Source organism: Prionailurus viverrinus, chromosome D4, assembly GCF_022837055.1.
Source record: "Prionailurus viverrinus isolate Anna chromosome D4, UM_Priviv_1.0, whole genome shotgun sequence".
NCBI lineage: Eukaryota > Metazoa > Chordata > Mammalia > Carnivora > Felidae > Prionailurus > Prionailurus viverrinus.
The window spans coordinates 63,222,446-63,245,596 of record NC_062573.1 but is presented as its reverse complement, the minus strand read 5'-3'; the positions used below and the strand labels follow the sequence as shown (position 1 = coordinate 63,245,596).

The following is a 23,151-nucleotide window of genomic DNA, read 5'->3' as shown; positions in this document are numbered from 1 at the left end:
AATGGAAAGTGTGAATTCTCCAACTTTGTTCTTCCTTTTCAAGATTGTTTCTATCTATATCCTTTGAGTGTCCATATGAATTTTAGGATCAGGTTGTCAATTTCTGCAAGAAGTCAGCTGGGATTTTGATGGAGATGCGCTGAATTGGTAGATCAATTTGGGGAGTACTGCCATCTCAAAAATATGACATCTTCAAAACCATGAAAAGGAGGTGCCTCCTCTCCAAGTCTCGATTTCTTCATCTATACAACGCCTATCCAGGAACACCCACTCTAGCTAAGTAGGAATGAAACAAAGTTAGTGCAGGGCTATTGAAACACTCATTAGATACGCGCTCTATGTCAGCTTTATTGTTTCGAGGAGGCGGAGCCATGAGGCGGGGGCGGGGCGGGCGGAGGAGGGGCGGGGCAAGGCAGAGCCACTTGGCGAGGGCGAGGGCGGGGGCGGGGCACAGAGCCGGGCGGTGGAAGAGGCGGAGCCGTGCCGCGGGGGCGGGGGACAGGGTTCCCCGGCCCGCGGGCCGCTCGGGAGGCAGGGCGAACGGGCCCCGGAAGGCGGCGGGAAGGAGCCGGTATCCGGTCATGGCCGCGCCGGGTGCGCTGCTGGTGATGGGCGTGAGCGGCTCGGGGAAGTAGGTCCAGGAGGGCCGGGGGCGCGGGGGGCGCACTGGAGGAAGCGGCGCGCGCGGAGGAGGCCAGAGCCCGAGTCACCGTGCCGGACCCGCGGGGGACGCAGGGTTCTCGGGAGCCCCCCGCTTCCCTTTGCCGATGAGGAAGCGGAGGCCCGGGACACCTGCTCCCTCTCCCCACCCTCCAAACTGCCCGCCCCCGGGGCTGGGGGGTGCTGGCCGGGGACCACATCCGAAACCAGGGTTCTCCGCCTATAAATCGAGAGGCTCTTGGCGAAAGCCCTTTGTAAAGAGGCACCTGCTGGGGCGCCACCCGCAATGGCTCCTGCAGTCACAAGTGCCCGAGTTTGGGAGCCTCCGGTCAGAACAAGGCCCAAAGCACAGGGACAAACCTCTCCCTACACAGGGTCCCAGTCTCCCACAGATCTTGGTCAGATCTGGAGCAGCACCTCCCTCCTGAGAGGTGCTGGACTTTTGTGATTGGATTTTAGGAAGAGAATTTCACCTCCTGGTCTGTTTTCTCTGTTCTGTGATCAGCGTTTATCAGCTTAAACTGGAAGGAGTCAGTGTTAATAAGGCGTCACAAAACCCCCAAGGGTTTGCAAGGAGGTACACCGGATGCCACAAAGCCTCTGACTAGCCCGGTCTGGCCAACGTGGGGACTGTGAGCTAGACTTTGGCTTCCTGATTAGACCAAACTCTACCTTGCTTTTTACCGGAAAAGGCAGCTACGGCAGCATTCCGCCCCAGGCAGCAGAAGACAGATCTTAATCAAGTGAACTATTATAGCTTCAAAGGCCTTATAATACCCTCCTAGAATTTTCTGAACCAGGAACTGCTTGTGTGGTCAAGTATATATTAAACACTCTTTCTTGCTCCAGGTAGGAAAGTTTAGGTTTTCAAAATTATTGTGGCGTTTTTAGCCTGGTATCCTGAGAAATTAATTTGGGGGTTCTTGAAATAAAATTAAAATAAAACAGGGAGTCAGAAAGTCCTTAGCTGTTGTATGATTTGAAGAAGAATGTAAGACTGCTTCTGTGGTGTGATGAAGTGGGTGTCTAGAGCCAGAGATCACACAGCTGCCTGGTTGTGTGAGCTTGGGCAATTCATGTACCCCTCTCTGCCTTGGATTAGATTGGGAGGCTGGTGGCTGAACCATCTGACTTATGTGGTTATGATATTCATGCATTCAGTAAATATTTATAGAGCTCAATCCTGACTCTGTGTCACTGATATATATTGAATAGGACAGATAAAATCCCTGCCCTCAAAGAGTTCACATTCTAGTATGGGAAACAGACAGTAACTGAATAAATACATGTACATAGCATGCCAGCAGTGGTCAGTGGGCCAGGGGAAAATAGACAGTAGAACAAAGAACAGCAGGCAGGACAGTGAGGGAAGGCTCCTCTGGGGCAGTGGTATTTTGCACAAGACCCACAAGAAGTGGGAGACTAAGCCTGATGGACAGCTAGGGAAAGATCATTATAGGCAGGCAGAATGGCAGGCACAAAGCCCAGGAGGCTTGGTTTCTTGGTGGACTACCAGGGAAGCCATTGCATCTGAATGATGGGAGATGAGGTCACAGAAACAACGAAGGTGAAGAGAAATGATCATATGCTGGAGATATTCTGAAGGTAGAACCAGAAGGATGTGTTGATGGACTGGATGTGGGGTATGAGAGAGGGAGAGAGGTGTTAAGGATGACTTCAAGATTTTTGGCTTGCGTAATTGGAAGGAAGGGGGTTGCTATTGACTGATGGGGAAGCAGTAAGCAGAGCAGGTTTAGGGAAAAATTTATCAGGAGCTCAATGTGGGATGTGGTGAACTGCCTATCAGTCATCCAAGTGGATTTGTCAAGTGGTTGATTGGGTATAAAGTCCAGAGTTCAGGAGAAGAAATTTAGAAATAAATGTAGGGATCCTTGGTACACAGATATATTTAAAGACATAGATGTTGAGATCACCAAGGGAGTGAGTAAAGATAAAGATGCTGGCCAAGGCCTGAACCCTGAGTCCTCTGATGGTGATAGACCAAGTAAGACCAAGTAATAAAACGAGATGAGAATTGATTATGTTGATCAATGGATGTAGCGACATTGAGTTCTTTGGTGACTTTTCTGAGCCCCTGATAGGGCCTTGCAGAATTTTAAATTACAGTCTATAACGTTTACAAGGGAAAAAATGGCTCAAGAAAACAATAGTCTCAAGCCAGAAAGATTGCAGTTAAGCCATTGTTAAAGTAATGTCAAGTAATAATTTTACTTATTTACTATGTTTATTGCCTCTCCCTCCCCTATCTGGATGTAAGGGATCTGTTTTTTCCTTTTTGTTTACTGACTTATGTGTCTAGAACAATGCCTGGCGCGTAGTAGATGCTTAGTAAATATTTGCTGACCTAATGCATGAATGAATGAACAAATGAATGAACGGAACTATTTGAGTAGGCGGCAATGTTAGTTTTGTTTAGATGTTAACAGCCTTCGTGAAGCCACCCTCTGCTTCTTTCCAGGTTTCCTTCTGTTGATGACATGAGCTCAGGCCCTCTGAATATCTTTTGCATTTAATCTGTGCCCCCACCTACCGCCACTGTCCTACTGGTTTTTGTTTTGTTTTCAGTCTCCTTCATCCTGATGTACACCAACTCGCTTGGAGACCTTTGGGTCCCAGCCTGAGTTGTAATGCTTACTCCCGTGAGTCTTCGCTCTGAGCTGAGCACTGTGACTTATTCCTGCTGGGGAGTCCCTGTCCCTGACCACTTTGAGTCCAGCTGTTCTCTGGTTTAGGTTTCGATAGAGCAGTAGACAGTAGACTTTTCCTTTTCCTTCTATCTCCTCCCTACCAGTCTACACCCAAATCTAGTTAGCTCTTCTTTTAAATTGTGAGTGGTGGCTGACGTGTTCATTCCTGGCTAATCTTAGTCCTAAGTGTGACTTCCGTTATGCACAGCTCGGGCTTCTGTGGCTGTGGAGTTAGTCGCCAGTAGGCTGCAATGTCACCCTGTGCGGGCTTCAGCACAGTGAACCTAGTGGGACAAGTCCCAGTCCTCATCAATCCTTTGGTTACATCGGGGAGCAGGTCTCAGTTGGGCACACATGTATCTCTAACACCTCCCTGATACCTTCGTAACAAAAGAGAGACAGAACCCTGGAATCCAGCTAGAATGTGAGCAGGGTCTTATTTTAATTGTATACATCTTTTTGGTTACCTTCCATTTAAGGCAAGTAATGATGGCTTCTGGTAGGAAGGAAAAAAGTTTCCTTCCTTAACACATTCACTTAACTTTAAAAAAATGACGCAATAAAAAAAAAACATCAAGTAGGGGCACCTGGCTGGTTCAGTCCAAAGAGCATACAACTCTTGACCCTAGGGTCATGAGTTGAAGTCCCATGTTGTGTTGTGGAGATTACTTAAATAAACAAAACTTTAAACAAGCCAAGTAAATAACTGTAGAGAAGGGATGCAAAACTTCGGAGGGAGGGCATGAGGACACAGTAGGAGGATAAAATCAAAATTCTGAAGGTGGTCCTACAATGACTGGCATTTGGGCAGCGGATTAGAAATTGAGGGCAAGAAGGGACTTGAGTTATCATGAACTGTCTGCCAGCCTGCACCCTGACCCCAGGGCGCTAGACCACAAGCCTCGGGGTGGCTGGGAGCACATGGCAGTGCGCCAACCATATCCTGGGGACTAGTAGGTGCTCAGTAAGCACTGGCTGAATGAAATGAGTAGTGAGTGGGTAAACGTAGCTCAGTTCCCCTGTTTTGCAGGTGATGAAAAGGGTTTGGAGGCCAACTTGCACAGAAGCACATGGCTATTTAGTGGCCAGAGGGAGACCGTGGCCAGACATTAGGTGCTGAGACCCAAGCCATTCTCACCAAGAGTGCTGCCTGGTAGGGTTCTAGCAGGGCCTATTCAGATGCGCTGCACGGAGGACATTTCCCTCCAGGGTTGAATGAGTACTGGTGATTCTCATCCCAAATTTTAAGAGTGTTTCTCTGTTAACCCCCAGACAAAGTGTTAATGCTTTTCTGAGCTCCTTGAACCTTGTCCTGGGAGGTTGAAACCCTGCCCCACACCCACCCCCCATTAGACCCCTCCTTCCAATATCCTTAGTAGAATCTTATCTTTATTCAGTACTTTTTCTCAAAATATAATTATCTATAGAACAGGGACCAAAAAGCTTCAGAAAGAACTTCAGTTTAATGAGATCTTATATACAGTAAAACCTTGGTTTTGAGCATAATTCGTTCCAGAAACATGCTTATAATCCAAAGCACCTTGTATATCAAAGCAAATTTCTAGAACAATTGGTTCAGTTGTGATCATGTGATATTTAGCATCATGTACTACTAGGATTGCACAAGACATCGCAGGTTTATCAAGTTAAAATTTATTTTTTTTTTTATTTTTTTTTATTTTTTTTTTTAATTTTTTTTTTTAACATTTATTTATTTTTGAGACAGAGAGAGACAGAGCATGAACAGGGGAGGGGCAGAGAGAGAGGGAGACACAGAATCGGAAACTTTCAAGTTAAAATTTATTAGAAATGTTTGCTCGTCTTGCGGCACACTCGCAGAGCAATTTACTCATAACCCAAGGTTTTACTGTATTGCTTTTTGGAAAAGAAAATTAGTGGTAATCAGTAATTATGTCATTTAAAGGTTTTTTTTAATTTAACGTTTATTCATTTTTGAGAGACAGAGACAGAGTGTGAACGGGGGAGGGGCAGAGAGAGGGGAAGACAGAACCCAAAGCAGGGTCCGGGCTCTGAGGTATCAGCACAGAGCCTGACGTGGGGCCCAAACTCACGAACTGTGAGATGGTGACCTGAGCCAAAGTCAGACGCTCAATGGACTGAGCCACCCAGGCACCCCAATTTTAAAAAAAGCGTGTTTTTTTATGTTTATTTATTTTTGAGAGAGAGAGAGAGAGACAGAGCACAAGCAGGGGAGGGGCAGAGAAAAAGGGAGGCACAGAATCAGAAGCAGGGTCCAGGCTCTGAGTTGTCAGCACAGAGCCCAACGCGGGGCTCGAACTCACAAACCATGAGATCATGACCTGAGCCAAAGTTGGATGCATAATCAACTGAGCCACCCAGGCGCCACCTCCCCCCCCAATATTTTTTTAAGTTTATTTATGTATCTTGAGAGAGAAAGAGAGCACAAGCAGGGAAAGGAAGAGAATCCCAAGCAGGTTCTGTACTGTCTGCATGGATCCCAATGTGGGACTTGAACTCATGAACCATGAGATCATGACCTGAGCCAAAGTCAAGAGCCAGATGTTTAACTGACTGAGCCACCCCAGTGCCCCAATTACGTCATTTAAATTCCTGGAGGAAACTAATGTCATGCTCTAGACTCCAGGGTCAAGAACATTACTGTCACTGCTTCAGTATCATAAAGTTAGTGGGTTTCAACACAGCGGGGCAGCCGCCTGTGTCCCAGGGCACCCCTGCATGGTGGGAGGCACATGCGGGTTGGGAAGGGCAGTCACCTGAACCTCTGTGTCCTCTCCACAGATCTACCGTGGGCTCCCTGTTGGCATCCGAGGTAACCTGTTCTGATGCCTCCCAATTTCCAGCCCCGTTGTGCTGTCTCTTTGCTTCTCTCCCTTACGCGCCCTTTCTTCTGGCCTGTTGGGGTTTGTCAAACAAACCATGGGCATGGCTTGTGAAACCCAATGGAGCAATTTTGTTTTTCTCTATGGTGATCACCAATAGTGATGAATGAAAGGAGCAGCAGCCCTGGGAGCTGGGATAGTGACGTGGCATCAGGGCCTCCCTGCTTCTTCCCTCCCCCCACCCCAGGGGTGGGGAGCAGCAGGTGGAGGGGAGGCCGGCGGGGCGGGGGGGGGGGGGGTGCGGGGAGGGTGGTCCTTGGGCTGCTGGTGAGGAAAAGGGTGCAGGCTCATTTCCACACCTGCCGGGCGGTATTAGTGATGGTTGTCACATGGGCCACACTGCCTGCCACACACACTGTTTCACTTTGTTCTTAAAGTTAGGTTGGAAATTCTATGATGCAGATGACTATCACCCGGAGGAAAATCGAATGAAGATGGAAAAAGGGATCCCGCTGAATGACCAGGTAATGTTTGCCATCTGTTTCCAACACAGATGCTCCGGCCAGGGGCCAGGGGTGGAGATCTCGCAGCACCTGGAGTGGGAGAGTTCCTGCATGAGGGGACCCGCGCACAGTGCTCCAAAGCCAGGCACACGGGGGTCCTGCATGTGTCAGCTTTGGCCCTGAACTTCTCTCTGAACACAGAGTCAGGACGATACCACCCTGCCAGGACACTTTGTTGCAGGCTTTTAATCTGCAGATTACATTCCTGAGAGGGCAGAGGCCCTCCTGTGCCCCAGACCTGTGCCTTCATCCTCTCTCCCCAGGGTCACCGTCACCAGACTCTTATCTACCCTAAAGCCAGAGTGATCACTACAGATCCAAATCCAGCCCTTTGGAAGTTTCCCACCCATCTCAGGGCCAAAACCTAAAGGCCTCAATATGCCCCACTCCTGTGGGAGTGTGCCCACCCTCCCTCTCTCCACCAGAGCCACCTTGGCCCCTTTCTTCTTTTTTTTTTTTAATGTTTATTTCTTTCTTTTGAGAGAGAGCATGAGTGGGGGAGAGGAGCAGAGAGAGAGGGAGATAGAAACTCAAGCAGGCTCCTTGCTCAGCTCAGAGCCCGAGGTGGGGCTTGAACTCACAAACCCGGGAGATCATGACCTGAGCCGAAACCACCTGAGCCAGCCAGGCGCCCCAACCCTGGCCCCTTTCAGTCACTTCTACTGCTACACTCTTCCCCGCAGGGCCCTTGTATCTGCAGTTCCCACTGTCTGGAATGCACTGCTGTCCCCTCTTCTGTTAACCCTGCTCACATTCACAGCTCCGCTCCCATGCCACCTCTTCAGGGAAGCTCTCCTGGACCTACTAAGGGCAGACCTCCTGTAATACAAACTCTTGCAACACCACAGCCCCCACTGCCCTGGTCCCATTTGCAACTTGGCATTTGATCGTGTGAGAACTTGATTAATATTTCTCTCTACGACTAGATTTTCCTTCTGAAAGGGCAAGGACTGTGGCCTGTTAACCATTATAAAATACCCCCAAGGCCAGACACACAGTAAATGTCAGAAAATACTTGTGGCACAGTTGTAAGTGAACAAACGAAGGAGAGAAGGAATGAATGAATAGTAACCTCATTCCTTTATGCACTGTCACGAGACCACTTCCTAAGGGTCCCTCTCAAAGCAGACGTACTAACTGTGGACTCACTGGTATAACCAGCTGTAGCCCAGGTGAGATGTGAGGGCCAGGTCCCCTCAGCAGCTGAGAGCAGGGCCCCCCGCCAGGCTCACAGGGCAGGTGTGTCCAAAGGGCGGGAACAGAGTGGAACTGGCCAAAGACCGACACCGACATTTTCACTTTCAGTGACTTGGCCCCAGCCATGCTGCCCTATCTCACTGTCTGCCCTTTGTCCCGCCCTGCGGGACACTCTCTGTTTCAGGGAGTGTGGCTTGAGTTGGCAAAGATTCAAACTTGGAACCATCAAAGTGAAACTTGCGGGGCGCCTGGGTGGCTCAGTCGGTTGAGCATCCGACTTCAGCCCAGGTCATGATGCCACACTTCGTGGGTTCGAGCCCCGTGTCAGGCTCTGTGCTGACATCTCGGAGCCTGGAGCCTGTTTCAGGTTCTGTGTCTCCCTCTCTCTCTCTGCCCCTCCCCTGCTTGCACTCTGTCTCCCAAAAATAAATAAATATTAAAAAAAAATTTTTAATGAGATTTGCAACATTTGACTTGAGAAGACAGGAGGAGGGAACCATAAAAGAGATTCAGAGTCACAATGGAAGCATAATAATGGCATGACACTAGAGATGATGGACACAGTGCAGACAACCTGTCTCCACCACTCAGCTTGTGTGGCCTTTGGCAAGTGGCTCAGTCTCTCTGTGCCTCATTTTCCTCCTGTGAAGTAGGGATGGTAAACAGGACCCATTTCATTGGGTTCTTGGGAGGATTAAATGAGGTAATACTAAAAAAAAATAGTGACAGTGAAGTGCACAAAGCATTCAGTAAGTTATCACTTACTTATTGTTGCTAATCTATCTACACAGTCTTGTAGGTATAACACAGACCATTTCTACAGTGTGTAAAATGGGACTGCGCCAGCATTATTTTTCCCCTTGGTGAGTGCAAGTAAAAGTTAAGCTAAAGAATGAAGTAAAACAACCCAAATGGATGGATTCTAAAATGGCACTTAAAGAGCCTCTCTCTCGTCCACAAGTGAGGCTTTTAGGTGGGCAGTGTGGGTGGGGGGAGGGAGTAGCATTCAGAAGAGTTTATTGTACAGAAGAAAAGGTTATGAGTTCCTGGACGAAACATAATGACTTGCTAAATATATTGAGAAGAAACCATACAAGTTGGCCAGACTTTAGACTTTCTGTCAGGGAGAGAAAGAGCTAGAACAGCAGATGGTTTACATTTTTAACGACAGCCCAGCCAAGAATGAAGGTGTAGGTCAGAGCTGGGCTGGCACCAGTGGCCCCTCCTGGTCACCTAGCAACCAGCCCCGCCCCTGAGATACCGAGATGAGGATCAAATGGAAAGTTGGGGCAGAGGTTCAGGTTCCTCTGGGGAAGAGTCTCAGGAAGGCTTGGTTTTGTGCTTGGAGGGCTGAGGTTTGAGTTGAAAGAACCTGAGTCGAATATTCCAAGGGCTCCATAAGGCTATTTAGATGTAAATTAATACGAAATAAAATGTGAACTCCAGTTCTTGGGTTACACTGCCACATTTCAAGTGTTCAATAGCCACATGTGGCCAGTGCCTACCACCCAGACAGCACAGAGAACACTTCGATCATGACAGAAAGCTCTAGTGGACAGTGCTGGTCTAGAGAGAGATATGCCACCCAGGCTGTGATAGGATGTTAGTAGGAGAGTGATGAAGTATTTGCAAGCTCTCAGTCTTCTCTATGTGCCAGGCCCGTGCTGTCCTGGCAGCCCACAGTGACACTTAAGACTTCAAAGTCTGTTGAAGGAGGAATTTTTTTTTTTTCCCTTGAGAGAGAGAGCGAGCTCGAGAGGGGTAGGGGCATAGGGCGAGGGAGAGAGAATCCCAAACAGGCTTCACACCCAGCGCTGAGTGCAACATAGGGCTTGACCTCACAACCGTGAGATTATGACCTGAGCCGAAATGAAGACGTGCCCCAAACGAGGGTTTGAGAAAAAATTTCCTGATTATAAATGTAGTATATGCCCTGTATAGAAATTTGGGGGGCACCTCGGTGGCTCTGCCGGTTCAGCATCTGACTCTTGATTTTGGCAGATTTTGGCAGAGGTCATGATCTCATGGTTCGTGGGATAAAGCCCTGAGTCAGGAGCCATACTGACAGCACGGAACTGCTTCAGATTCTCTCTCTCCCTCTCTCTCTGTCCCCCTGACTCCCTGCCTCATGCTCCCTCTCTCTCCCTCAAAATAAATATATTTTTTAAAACAGTAGGGATGAAAAGAGGGCTGTGAACAAACCGATGTTAGTAAATTTGAAGGCTTAGATAAAATTAGACTGTTTCATAGAAAAATATAAATTACTGTGGGAAAATGGGCTTGAAGGGCAGTGATCTGGTGACAGAGACTATTCTTTTTCTTCCCAAATGGAAACATGATCTTACTGATGCTGCATTTGGCTTAAGTATCAAGAGGGTCCTGGGGCACCTGGGTGGCTCAGTCAGTTGAACATCCAACTCTTGATTTCAGCTCAGGTCATGATCTCACGGTTGTGAGACTGAGTGCTGCATTGGGCTCCACGCTGAGTGCAGAGCCTGTTTGGGAGTCTCTCTTTCTCTCCTTTTCCCTCTGCCCCTCCCTCGCTCTTGCACAGGCACCCTCTCAAAAAAAAAAAAAAAAAAAAAAAAAAAAAAAGAAAAAGAAAAAGAAAAAGAAAAAAAACCAGGAGGGTCCAGAGATCTAATTATATGTGTAGTCTCTTCCTGCCATTTCAAATACCAAAACTGAATCAAGAATAGAAAACCTGGGGTGCCTTGGGTGGCTCATTCGGTTAAGCATCTGACTCTTGATTTTGACTCAGGTCATGATCTCAAGGTCTTGAGATCAAGCCCCACACTGGGCTCTGTACTGAGGGAGCACTGAGCCTGCTTAAGATCTCTCTCTCTCCTCCCCTCCCCCAGTCATGTGTACGTGTGCTCTCTCTCAAAAAGAAAGAAAGAATAGAAAACCTGAATATAACACAATGCTCATTAAAAAAGTTGAATCTGTAATCAGAGATCTCCTCTCAAAAAAAAAAGGCCCCGGGCCCAGATGGTTTTTCAGATGAGTTTTGGTCAGCTTGGACCACTGTAACAAAATACCACCAGCTGGAGTCTTAAACAAAAGACATTTAGTTCCCACAGTTCTGGAGGCTGGAAGTCCAAGATCAAGATGCTGGCATGGTCAGGCTCTTGGTGAGGGCCCTCTTCCTGGCTTGCAGGTGCAGGGGGTATGAGGGGTTGTGGCACAGAAGAGAGAGAGTACACATTAGCTCCCTAGTCTCTTCTTCAATGAGCACTAATCCCATCATAATGTTGCTGTGTGGAACCACCCAGTGACTTGACCCCACACCACAGCCTTGCATGTGGCTTACTTCTCAAAACCACTAAGTTCTCTCTGGACTTTAACACTGATGATCACCATTAACTATGTTTCTGTACAAATAAACAGTACCTGGAAAAGTCACTTTGTGTCTGCTTTAATTTCAGGACAGGATTCCATGGCTCTGCAACTTACATGACATCTTACTAAGGTAAGAGAGCATCAGGCCTTAAAGAAAACTCATCAGAAGGTAGAGGGGGAAAATACACTCTTGAAATCACTACTGACTGATGATAAAGGATCCCAGTAATGGAGTGCATTTCTGTCAAGTAACCAACAATGATTTTAATCAACCAGAGACATATAATTTAGTTGGGTTCTAGAGACAGCTTCTAGACAGTTCCACAATTATCTGGGAATCTTGGCAGCCACTTGGCTTCCATAAGCCCATTTCTTCATTTGAAAATGGGGATAAATATAGTTCCTACTCACAGATTATTGTGAGAATTGAGATGAGGCATGGGTGGCACTTAGAACAGTCTCTAAAAACGCAGGAAGTGCTCACAAGGGGGTAAGCAGTGCTACCACTGTTACAGCCACATCACCACCATTTCAAGCTGTGGCCAAGCAGGGAAAACCTAGGGTCATTTGTAAGTCAACAGATAATTGGTCACCAGGATTGGAGGCCTAAATCGTCCTGCTCTATATCATGCTTCGCAGCAAACGAGGTCCCCTCCACTCATCTGTGGACCTGGCCCCTGGGAATCCTGGTTGGGATGTAGAGGAGAAAGACAAGGCAGGGAATGGCTTATAAATCTTGCTTTCTAAAATGAGGACGAAATTTCCTATTTTACAAACCTAAATCATCTGCACCATATGCAATTAGAATATCCTTAAGATGAAAAATTCAGTTTACTTTTTCACACCGCACTGATGTAGCTGGCAAACCCTGTCTTGCATGGGCTTATTGGAGTTTAGGAGTTTAGGGATTCAGAGTTTGAGAACTCCCACCACTTGGGTCTCTGTAACATAAATAGACTCGTCAGAGATCGAATACACTGACCTGTGATGTACACAGAAATGGAAGATCCTCAGGAGAGCAGAGATCAGATATCCAGACCCAGAAAAGACAAGCTCCTACCCACGGCTTGTGGGTGGGAAGAGCCAGAAGGCTCAGATAGGAGTTCATATAAGTTCGTTGCTGATGATACACTCCATCCACTGGGTCTCAAGTGTCACTGGCCATAGAGCGAAAGCAGACCTCTTCAGAATTCTCAGTTGGGAAGCAAACATTCTAAGTGCCCAAGCCGGGGTTTACCCTTCACCTCTACTTGAGTCCCTTCCCAGCCCCAAAATGACTGCCTCTCCTGACCACAGACAGGGGCACACTGCAGCTGGGTGGACGTGGGGCTCACTTACTTGTGCAGTCTCCGAGCACGCCGGCTTTCCCTCTTTGGTGCTTGTCACTCTGCCTCTATTTCTGGCTCAGATTTTTTTCTTAGCACATCCCTGGAAGCTTCTCATATCCTGCTCACCTTGACCACATACGGTCTGATACTCCCTTTTCTCCTTTCTCCAGCTCTGTACTGGTAACTTTACCAGACTCTTCCAGCATATTGTAGAGCAGGGATGGGGAGGAGCCAGCTGTGAACTTCAAGTCACTGTGAACACCTGTGGAGAACCGAGGTGTGTGTGGTACCGATACCCACCGGCAGCCACCATGTCCACATGCTGTGGCTGAGCCACATCCTACACTGACACCTACCAAGCACTTCTGTGTACTGGGCACCTTGATAAACTTTTCCTCCCCACACTTCTATGGACAGGTACTCTAAGTAGTCCCATCTAACAGACGATGAACTGATGCTCAGGGAGGTAAACTGCCCAGGATGGCTCAGTTCACTAGTGGAAGATCTTTACCTCAAAGCCAGGACTGCCTGATACTTGACCACCATTTTGTAATGCTTCCCGCTGGCCAGAGAAGTTAGGACTGGAGTCCTTAACCTGGAATTGACACCAATTATTTTAAATGACCTTATTCTTTAGTTAACCCCACCCCCAACTTTTTAACAGAGATGTAGCCTCCGGACAGCATGTGGTTCTAGCCTGCTCAGCTCTGAAGAAAGTGTACAGAGACATCTTAATACGAGGAAAAGATGGTGGACCTCTGAAGTGTGAGCAGATGCGGAAGGACAAACAGCCAGCTGAGGTGAAGCTCCTCGTGGTCTATCTGAGTGGGTCGTTTGAGGTCATCTCTGGACGCTTACTCAAAAGAAAAGGACATTTTATGCCCCCTGAGTTACTGCAGTCCCAGTTTGATACTCTGGAGCCCCCATCAGATCCAGAAAATTTCATCCAAATCAATGTGGACAAAAATCTTTCAGAGATAATTGCTACAATTATGGGAACTCTAAGATAACATGAAAACTGTTTCAGATCAGTGGTCTGGAACAATCAGGCAGAAATTTCTATCCCAACTCAAACTATGTTCTAGTATCTTTGTCAATACTGTATTCTAAATTCTTAAGGTGAACAAACCATAGTGTACTGAGATATGTGTGTTTGGGTATGATTTGAAGAATCTGTGGTACTCTTGTCATTGTGCTCTGGCACACTGGGAGGAGACAGGAGGGAACTTTGAAAGTAAAGCTTCACAGAAATTCAAATATGATCAGAGGGAATTCTATAATCAATGCTGTAAATCACGACCTTATTTAGAACCTTCTTGATCATGCCTATATTTGGACAAATAAATGAAACTTGGCTATCCTTGGCATCCCCTGGAAATTGGTCCCAGGAGCAGAAATGTACAAAATTGACCGCTCACCATCAAGTCACATCAGACCATCTGCTAATCCTCTCTCCCAAGATAAATAAAAAGCACATAAGCTTCATGGATATAAAAAGTTGCAAAGGTGGAACTTCGATGGATGAAGCATGGAACTCAGTGCCCCAACTGTCCCCATTCATTTTATGGAGACACCATGAGACCAGGCTGGTGTCAGCCACCTGCTTTTCCACTGCAAAAACCATCAGCAGTGGACTCTAGGGTGAGGAAGGAACACCAGAGCTGCTGTGGCCAAGAGATGAAATGAACCTTCCCGAAGGTCAGGAATGTGTCAGGAGCAGCTGAGCTAGGTGAGGCTGTGCAGGGTGCATTCTGGGCCCCGGGGAGGGCAGCTGCAATCTGGCCAGCACAGGCTGAGTTTCAGCCTGTCCCCCAGAGACTCCAGAAAGAGGCTCCCTTATCCCTCTATCCTGACCGAGGCCACAGGATCCAGCTACTCTATGGGCCACTGATCAGCTCTGGCCAGAAAGTGAGTTTTGGAACCAGTTATCTAGTTTTTTTCACAAGGGCATGCAGTCTGTCTTGGGAACTACAAGTAGAATATGTGCTTGGCATGCCAGGAGGCTGAAAGGGCCCTCCTGGGTAGGCAGACTTTGCTTAAGGAACATGTGAAACCTCAGATCTTCCTCTCTGCCTGGATATCTGAGAGGCATCTCCTGCCTGACTTCAGTCCTCATTTTTCAGGGTCCTTCAAGTCGGCCAGTCAACATGCTCAGGCTGGCTGAGAGTCACCCCTGGTCACAGAGGAAAGACTCAGTCCACTGTACTCAGTGAGCCCACACTGGGTACTGGGATGGGCACTCTGCAGGGTTTGAGGATGCAAAGCTCTGGCTCTCAGGTAGCTTACGTGGGGGTGGAAAGACAGGGCATCTCGTCTCTTCTGGCACTGGCTAGAGTTCTCAGTGAAGGCAGTTGCTCACAAAAAGAACAGATTTTCAAATATCCTGCTGGACAGTCACAGAGGACCTTGAAAAGCCTGTTTATAATTACAGAGGCACAGAATCTATAAATAAAAATACTTTCGCAGTTGTAACATACCCTGAAATTTCCAAGAATGCCATAAAGGAACAATTGTATTCCTTTTTAGTTTTTTAGAGTCGTCCTTTCAGAAAATCATGGTGGGTTTTCCTGTCATGAATATAACACACCTACATCAATCTGTGTTTGTAATGCTTCATTCACAGTGATCCACCTACAGGCACAAGCATCCAGCTGCTCCACTGTGTTGGTCTAGTGTAACTGTGTCCAAGTGTTATACACTGAAACTCATTAACTGATTACAAGTTACTTTCCCTTTTTCTCATTTAGAGTTAAGGCATCGTATTTACTATTTGCTGGGTAAGTTCTACTACCAATCAGTTTCACTTCAAAGTGGTAAGCGGGGGGGGGGGGGGGGGGCACATTAGAAAATAGTTGTTCAAAAATAAAAAGGAGCACTGAATCTGGTGGGGATGGGAACCAACCACTGCTCAAATCTTCCCCAAGATGGCCACAGGGATGCCAAGGTATGAGCCAGTACTGCCCTCTGGTGGCAACTCAGGGGGACACCGCAAGCACAGGCCGCTCTCCCACCCGCAAGAACACCTGTGGCAGCCACAGGTCCTGCCCCTGGCTCCCCACTCAGGCCTGACCACCCTTCTGCTCAGCCTCTATGACCTGGGAAGAAGAGGCAGGTGAGACTTGTCTCAACCTGATTTTCTCAACCCTGCAAATAACCATTTAACCACCTGTCCCACCAGGGAGCAAGCTCAGGTTATTTTCCTCTCCTATAAAACACCGCCCGCCTCGTACAATTGGGAGAACAGAGACATGCACAGTGCAGAGACCCAAATTGACACCCCAACTGCTCAACAAACGTTGGCTCTTGTTATAACTCGTCACCCCTGGGAGTCTGAGGGAGTGTGGCCACAGGACAAACTCTCACTCCTGCTTTTTGGACTGTGGAGGAGCTTGTGAACCCCTGCTAAGTACGAGGATCTTGAGTCTTTGGGCTCTGATAGGTCTCCTTCCAGCCCTCCCCAGCTCTTGAGGCCTGACAGGATTCCAAGATCTGCGCACCAGCTTTGGAATCAGGAGGCCGGAAAGGCTGAGCTCCGGACACAGCACCGCCACACACTGAGTAACCACAGGCAAGACACCACTATGGGTGTCACCTCCAGGTGCCCCAAAGGTCCGGGAACTGACATCTGTCAGGCCAGGCCTCTCTAGAGACTGCTCTGATGAGCAAACTACCTGTCAGTGGATGGGAGTGCAAGAAGGGAGAAATTAAAACAGGGTGACTTGGGGCACCCAGGTGGCTCAGTCGGTTAAGTGTCCGGCTCTGCACTGACAGCATGGAGCCTGCTTGGGATTCTCTCTCCCTCACTCTGCCCCTCCCCCACTCATGCATGCAAATACTCCCCAAAATGAACTTAAATAATAAAACAGGTTGACTTTAAAAACAGCATCAATCAGAGATTTTCATTTTCTGAAACTATGCAAGTTTATTCTCCATTCACTCAATAGCAAATCTGTATGTTCAAAATGATTGAAATTGCAAAGTATTAACTGTAGTATGGGATTGTGATTGCTTAGCGATTACCAAGGAAGTGGAATCTGATTAGATATCAGCCTACAAGCTATAAGCTGTGTTGGGCCTCAATGCAGGGAGGTGTTTCAACCTTTGCAGAATCTCAGGTGTAAAATGTATAGCCTGGTGCTGATTTCCAGACAATCTTCAATCCCTCCAGTGGAGATTCCCCCCAGCAATCTTAGACGCTGTAGAAACTGAATGTCACTTTTTGGGTTAAGGCTGGAAAATCATGGGCCATCACTCAGGAGGACCCAAGACCTAATGGTGCATATCTAACACATACCTTAACTAAGGATCCAATCAGATGGTGCTGGGGGAAATGTCCCCAAATCATGGCGATGGCAGGACCTGCACACTGAAATGCCCAGAGTGCCTAGCAAAAACAATAGCAGGATATGACAGACATCAGGGAGTGGTGAGGACCATGGCACGATGGAAAATGCATGCCTTATCTAAATGTAGCCACTGCTCAGCGCTCCAGGTGATGCAGGAACATACATGCATTACACAGGCTGGGTCTGCTGCTCCTTAGATAAAGAACACACCTTCAGAACTGGGGGGATCGCAGGAAGAGGTCACAAAAGGACTCACGATTTGGACACATTAGGTGAACTAAGGGAGGATTCAAGGAAGCTGTTTAGGAAGTAGGGGATGACTGGGTACCTTAGTAAGGTGAGAAAATGAACTGAGGCTAAAGCTATCATTCATAAAGAAGTGTATTAGAACAGGGAGATACCTGGTTATTTTTTGCAGACTGGACAATGTTCATGTTCTTCTCTGTGTGCAGGCACAATTACAAAATGGGTCTTTTGACTTTGGTCACGGAGCAGTCTTATAGCTATGTAGGTATTCTGCAAGATTATTCAGCAGGACAGAGACCCCACTTTTAGTAGCAAGTCAGCTTCTGGATGGCAGGCATTGTTTTTCTTCCCTCTAATTGTCAGATCATTGTCACTAAGGTCTTTTAGGCCTAAATTTGAAGTAGCTGAGGACACATTTACCTCTTGAACACAAGCAGAGCTCAGAGGGTTTAACCTGAACTTCTCTTCTTAAGTGAGCATCTGGTAGGCTTTCCATCTTAAGTAAGGGTCAGGTTGCTGTAGTTGGTTATACCCTGAGGTCAGAGGGTTGAGTAACAGGGAACTAGTGGATTAATCTCTCAGGATCTATACCACTTCCTTCTGTAGCTGGGGCTCCTGTGGTTAATCTTGTAAAGACTGCTGAACTGGTTTCTAGGTAGTGGCACCATTTTACATTCCCACCCGCAATCCTACTGATACTTGTTATTTTCTATCTTTGTGATTACAGCCATCCTAGGGGATGTGAAGTGGTACCTCATTAAGGTTTTGATTTGCACTTCCCTAATGATGTTAAATATATTTTCCTGTGCTTATTTGGCCATTTGCTTATTGTCTTTGGAGAAATATCTATTCAAATCCATCGTGCCTTGGGTTGTTTTTCTCTTTTTATTGTTCTGTAAGAGTTCTGTGTCCTGGATACTAGATTCTTAACAGACACACAATCTGCAAATAGTCTCACCCATTCTCTGGAGTTTGTTTACTTGATCAACTTTGAAGTACAAAAGTTAGAGTCTGCTGAAGTCGAACTTATTTTTCATCAGCTGCTTGTGTTTTTGGTGTTGTAGCTAAGAAACCACTGCCTAGTCCAAAGTTATGAAGATTTACACCTGTTTTCTTCTAAGAGCTTTATATAGTTTTAGCTCTTACATGTAGGTCTTGGATCCATTTAGTTTTTGTATCAGAGTATGCACAGGATCCCAGGTGATGTACGTGCACAATGAAGTTGAGAAGCACTGCCTTCAATTACTAATAAATTCCCATTTCCCTTTAAGTAAGTTGTTCTAACCGTGGCAGCATATTACAGCCACTTCAGCTTTAAAAACTTATGTCCGACATTACCCACAATAGAACAATTCCACTTAGTCTGGAGCAGGCTTATTTTGTCACCTCTACAGTTGCTTCTGATGGGACGCCAGGGTTGGAACTGCTTCCTCTTCACAGATTACGGATTTCACCCGCATGCCTTTGCTCGGCTGGTTTGCACCTACTGTCTGCTTTCTATGTGACGTTTGGATTTCCAAAGGTACCACATTAAGACTGGGATTGGTGGTCACAGTGCATACAGTACACGAGACTGTAAGCTTAGTGTCTGGATGGGACACAAATCACATTTTGATCACTGAAAGATGGAGGCCATACTGAGTGGCAGGATATGCAGACACAGTGGAGATAGGTATGAGAAGAGGAAATAAAGAACTTCAAGACTGTTGTGAGAAAACCTAAGATCTCAGGTTGGCCAAGAACACGGTCTACAACTAGCTACATTTTAACATCTAGCTGCCATATTCTGTTTGAGGCATTATTTGTCTTTGTTCCTTTTCTTTCTTTTTTCTTGAAAGAGGAATGGAAATTGTCAGAACCCTTGTCTTTCCGCTGCAAATCTAGAACCACAGAACCAATTCAAATGGGTCAATGGCCTATACATAAGAGCTAAATTCATAAAATTCTTGGAAGAAAACACAGGAGGAAAATCTTCACGACCTTGGATTTGGCAATGAAGTCTTTTTTTTTTAATTTGTTTTTAAGTTCATTTACTTTGAGAGACAGACAGAGAGCATGGCTTGGGGAGGGGCAGAGAGAAAGGGAGAGAGAATCCCAAGCAGGCTCCACACTGTCAGCACACAGCTATATGTTGGGCTCGATCTCATGGCAGATCATGACCTTGAGCCAAAATCAAACGTCAGACACTTGATTGAATGAGCCACCCATGGGGCGCCTGGGTGGCGCAGTCGGTTAAGCGTCCGACTTCAGCCAGGTCACGATCTCGCGGTCCGGGAGTTCGAGCCCCGCGTCAGGCTCTGGGCTGACAGCTCAGAGCCTGGAGCCTGTTTCCGATTCTGTGTCTCCCTCTCTCTCTGCCCCTCCCCCGTTCATGCTCTGTCTCTCTCTGTCCCAAAAATAAATAAACGTTGAAAAAAAATTTAAAAAAAAAAAAAAAAAAAAGAATGAGCCACCCAGGCGCCCCTTGGCAATGGATCCTTAAATATGCCACCACAAGCAAAGTGACAGAAGGAAAAAAAAGATAAACTGGACTTCACCAAAAATTAAACACTTTTGTGCAAAAGACATTATCAAGAAAGTGAAAAGACAACCTGCAGAAAAGGGTGAAAATATGTGCAAATCATATCTGAAAAGATTTAATATCCAGAACATATAAAGAACTCCTACAACTCAACAACAAAAAAAACAGAATTAAAAAGGGACAAAGGGCTTAAACATTTCTCCACGGACAACATACAAGCGGCCAATAAAAAAGCACAAGAAAAAATACTCATCATTAGTCCTTAGGGAAACGCAAGTCAAAACCACAATGACATACCAATTCACACCAGGAAAATGGCCGTAATTTAAAAACAAACAGAAACAGAAAATACAAGTGCTGGCGAGGATGCAGAGAAAACTGGAACCCATACACTGCTAGTAGGAATGTAAAATGGTGTAGCCACCGTGAAAATAGGCAGTTCCTCAAAGTTAAAACTGAAAATTACTATACATGACCCAGCAATTCCACTCTAGGTATGTATCCAAAAGAACTGAGACTCAAACTGATACTTCTATACCAATGTTACAAGCATTATTTACAATATCCAAATGGTGGAAGTGTCCATCAACAGATAGATGAATAAAGTGTGGCCTGTCCATACAATGGAGTGTTTGTTATTCAGCCACGACAGGGAATGAAGTACTCATATATGCTACAATATGGATAAACCTGGAAAATATATGAAGGAAAAGAAGCCAGACCCAGAAGCCCAAACATATTATGTAATTCCATTTAAATGAAATACCCAGAAGAAGTAAACCCAGATAGAAAACAGACTAGTGGCTGCCAGGGTTGTAGAGAAATGGTTAAGAGACTGCTTAATTAATGGCTATAAGGCTTCCTTTGGGGGAGATGAAGTTCTGTATGATTGTGATGGTTGCACAACACTGTGAATTTACTTAATACCAGTAAACTATACACTCTAATTGCAATGAATTTTATTGCATCTAGATTATCACAATTTTTACCAAACGAAACAAAAAAGAACCCAAACCACAGGCTTTCCCCACAAAGCAGAGCCTGTCTCGCTAACCTTATTACCATGCGCTAGGACAGCAGACCAGAAAAGGGGCTCAGTCAAGTGTACACAGTTCTTCTACAGTATTCTACACATAGGCAAGTTACTGCTTCTTCCTTGGGAAAGAGTAAGCATTGAAGAAAATTGTGCTCCTCTAACATTTTTCCCCCTTCTGGGATCATAGTTATGGCAAATTAAGATAGTTACAAATCCTTTGACATTCTACACATCAAGAAGTGGGGCCTAGGACCGTTAAATCTGGCCAAGCTAAGAATGACCATTAAAATATGGGAGAAATGACACTAGACCAACTCAGGGCCCAGACCTTTAAAAACTGACAGCGTTCATGTCTCTCGAAATACTTGATCTTGAAACCTATCAACCATGTTGTAAAGAAGCACAAATACTCTGTGCAAAAGCCCACATGCACAGGAGATGAGACCCCGACCACACTCCCAGGTGAAAGAACGTAGGAATTAAACACCGGTGGCAAGAAGTTGTCCTGAACGTAAATACCCCAGCCCCTGTGCAGTTGCTCCAGCAGCATTCACCAAGTCCTACCCAAACTGTGGGGTAGTTTGTTACGAAGCAGTAGACAACACAGCACAGGGGAAATTCCCTTCCCTCTCAGAGCAGCTTTGGAAAAAGAAAAAAAAAAGCTAGCTTGAATACACAGAAGTACTTCAGCACTGACCTTTTAAGGAAAACTACTGGGACCTCTAACGTGTGCCTCGCTCTGTTTTAAGCACAGAGTGGCAAGTAAGACACACTGGTGCTGTGGATCTGGGACAGGCTACGTGTCAATCGGGGAATCTGAAATACAACAAATGTTCACAAGTTTAAATTGGAATTACAATCTGAGCGCGTGTTTCATCGCTGTCCAGCTCTGCAAGAAATCTCAACCTCATCCTCTTCCATCACACAAAAGCTGTGGGGCGGGGGGTGCTTTTGTTCACTCCTGAAAGGGCTGGCCACAAAAAAAAATTTCAGAGGGGCTGGAACGTACCACTCCTAAACAAAGGAAGGGAATATGATGGCTGGAGAGACAAAGAAAGCCTTTCCCTCACACTTCAGCCTGTGTAACAAAGGGGTGCGTGCATGTGTGCATGCTTATTTATAAAACCTATTCTGGGGATCACAAGCTAGTTAACTCCTTTCTCTTTGTACTTTTTGGTAGAAAACAAATACACCGTATTCTCCACCTAAATCAAGCTTTCCCCCACTCCAATCACTTGTACTGGAAGACAAATATGCCGTGGTACTTCCCATCTTAAAAGAATACAAAAGGCTAACTTCCTGCACACCACCACCACTCTCCTCGACAGCTATGCCCCCATTTCTCTGACTCTCTTTACTTCAGAACTCTATGTCTGCTGATACCTCCTTGGTGCACTCTAACCAGAGTTTTACCCTCATCACTCCATAAGACCCTTATCACAGTCCCGAAGGGAGTAGCTCCTAATATTCAAACCAAGACGAGTACGTAAAGCAACACAGTTCATTTACCATCTTCCTCCTTGTGAAAGCGTTCCTTCCTGGCTTTCAGGGCCTCTCAGTTCTACTTTGCTGGTTTCCTCTCATCTCCCTCAACTGGAAAGTAAGAGTAAACGAAGGCTCAATCCTCCCAAAGTGTGTTTATCAACACTCACTCTGCAATTCATCTGGTCAGGATTTCTCAATCTTGGCACTGTAACATTCCGGACCAGATAAATCTTAGTTGAGGGAGCCATCCTGTGTACTGCAAAATGTCTAGCTCACAGGACGCCTACAGCAGCCCCAATCGTGATGTCAAAAAAATGTTTCTCCAGGGGTGCCTGGGTGGCTCAGTTGGTTAAGCATCTGACTCTTGAGGTCACGATCTCACATTTCGTGAGACTGAGCCCCATTTTGGTCCCTTTGCTGGCAGTGTGGAGCCTGCCTGGGATTCTGTCTCTCTGCCCCTCTCCTCCTCTCACCAGCTCGTGCGCATGTGCGCTCTCTCAAAATAAATAAATATTTTTTTAAGGAAATGTGTCTCTATGGGGTGTCTGGGTGGCTCAGTCAGTTAAGCGTCCGACTTCAGCTCAGGTCACAATCTCACAGTTTGGGGGTTTGAGCCCCGCGTCGGGCTCTGTGCTGACAGCTCAGAGCCTGGAACCTGCTTCAGATTCTGTGTCTCCCTCTCTCTGACCCTCCCCCGTTCATGCTCTGTCTGTGTCTCAAAAATAAACATTAAAAAAAAAATTTTTTTTAATTAAAAAAAATAAAAGAAATGTGTCTCTAGACATTGCCAAGAGCCCCCTGGAGGGCAAAATCACTTCTAGTTGAGAACCACTGGCCTAGTTCTTTGGCTTTCAACACCAGATATATACACTGGCAGCTACACAACTTGGCCATAGC

The 23,151-nt window shown here is 46.4% G+C and overlaps 1 protein-coding gene across 11 annotated transcripts; it reads left to right on the top strand.

The window, feature by feature from the left end:
• Positions 1–468: 468 nt before the first annotated feature.
• IDNK (IDNK gluconokinase) lies at positions 469–13,978 on the top strand. Of its 11 annotated transcripts, none has more exons than XM_047829569.1 (5): positions 469–594; positions 6,150–6,180; positions 6,632–6,714; positions 11,379–11,422; positions 13,285–13,978. In XM_047829569.1, exons 3-5 carry the CDS (start codon positions 6,679–6,681, stop codon positions 13,628–13,630), a joined length of 426 nt encoding a protein of 141 aa, XP_047685525.1. In that variant the 5' UTR covers positions 469–594; positions 6,150–6,180; positions 6,632–6,678; the 3' UTR covers positions 13,631–13,978. The 11 variants fall into 11 exon arrangements, with proteins under 11 accessions (XP_047685525.1, XP_047685522.1, XP_047685517.1 ...); XM_047829566.1 differs by having other exon boundaries at positions 6,628–6,714; XM_047829561.1 differs by having other exon boundaries at positions 470–631; positions 6,628–6,714.
• The last annotated feature ends 9,173 nt before the right edge of the window (positions 13,979–23,151 follow it).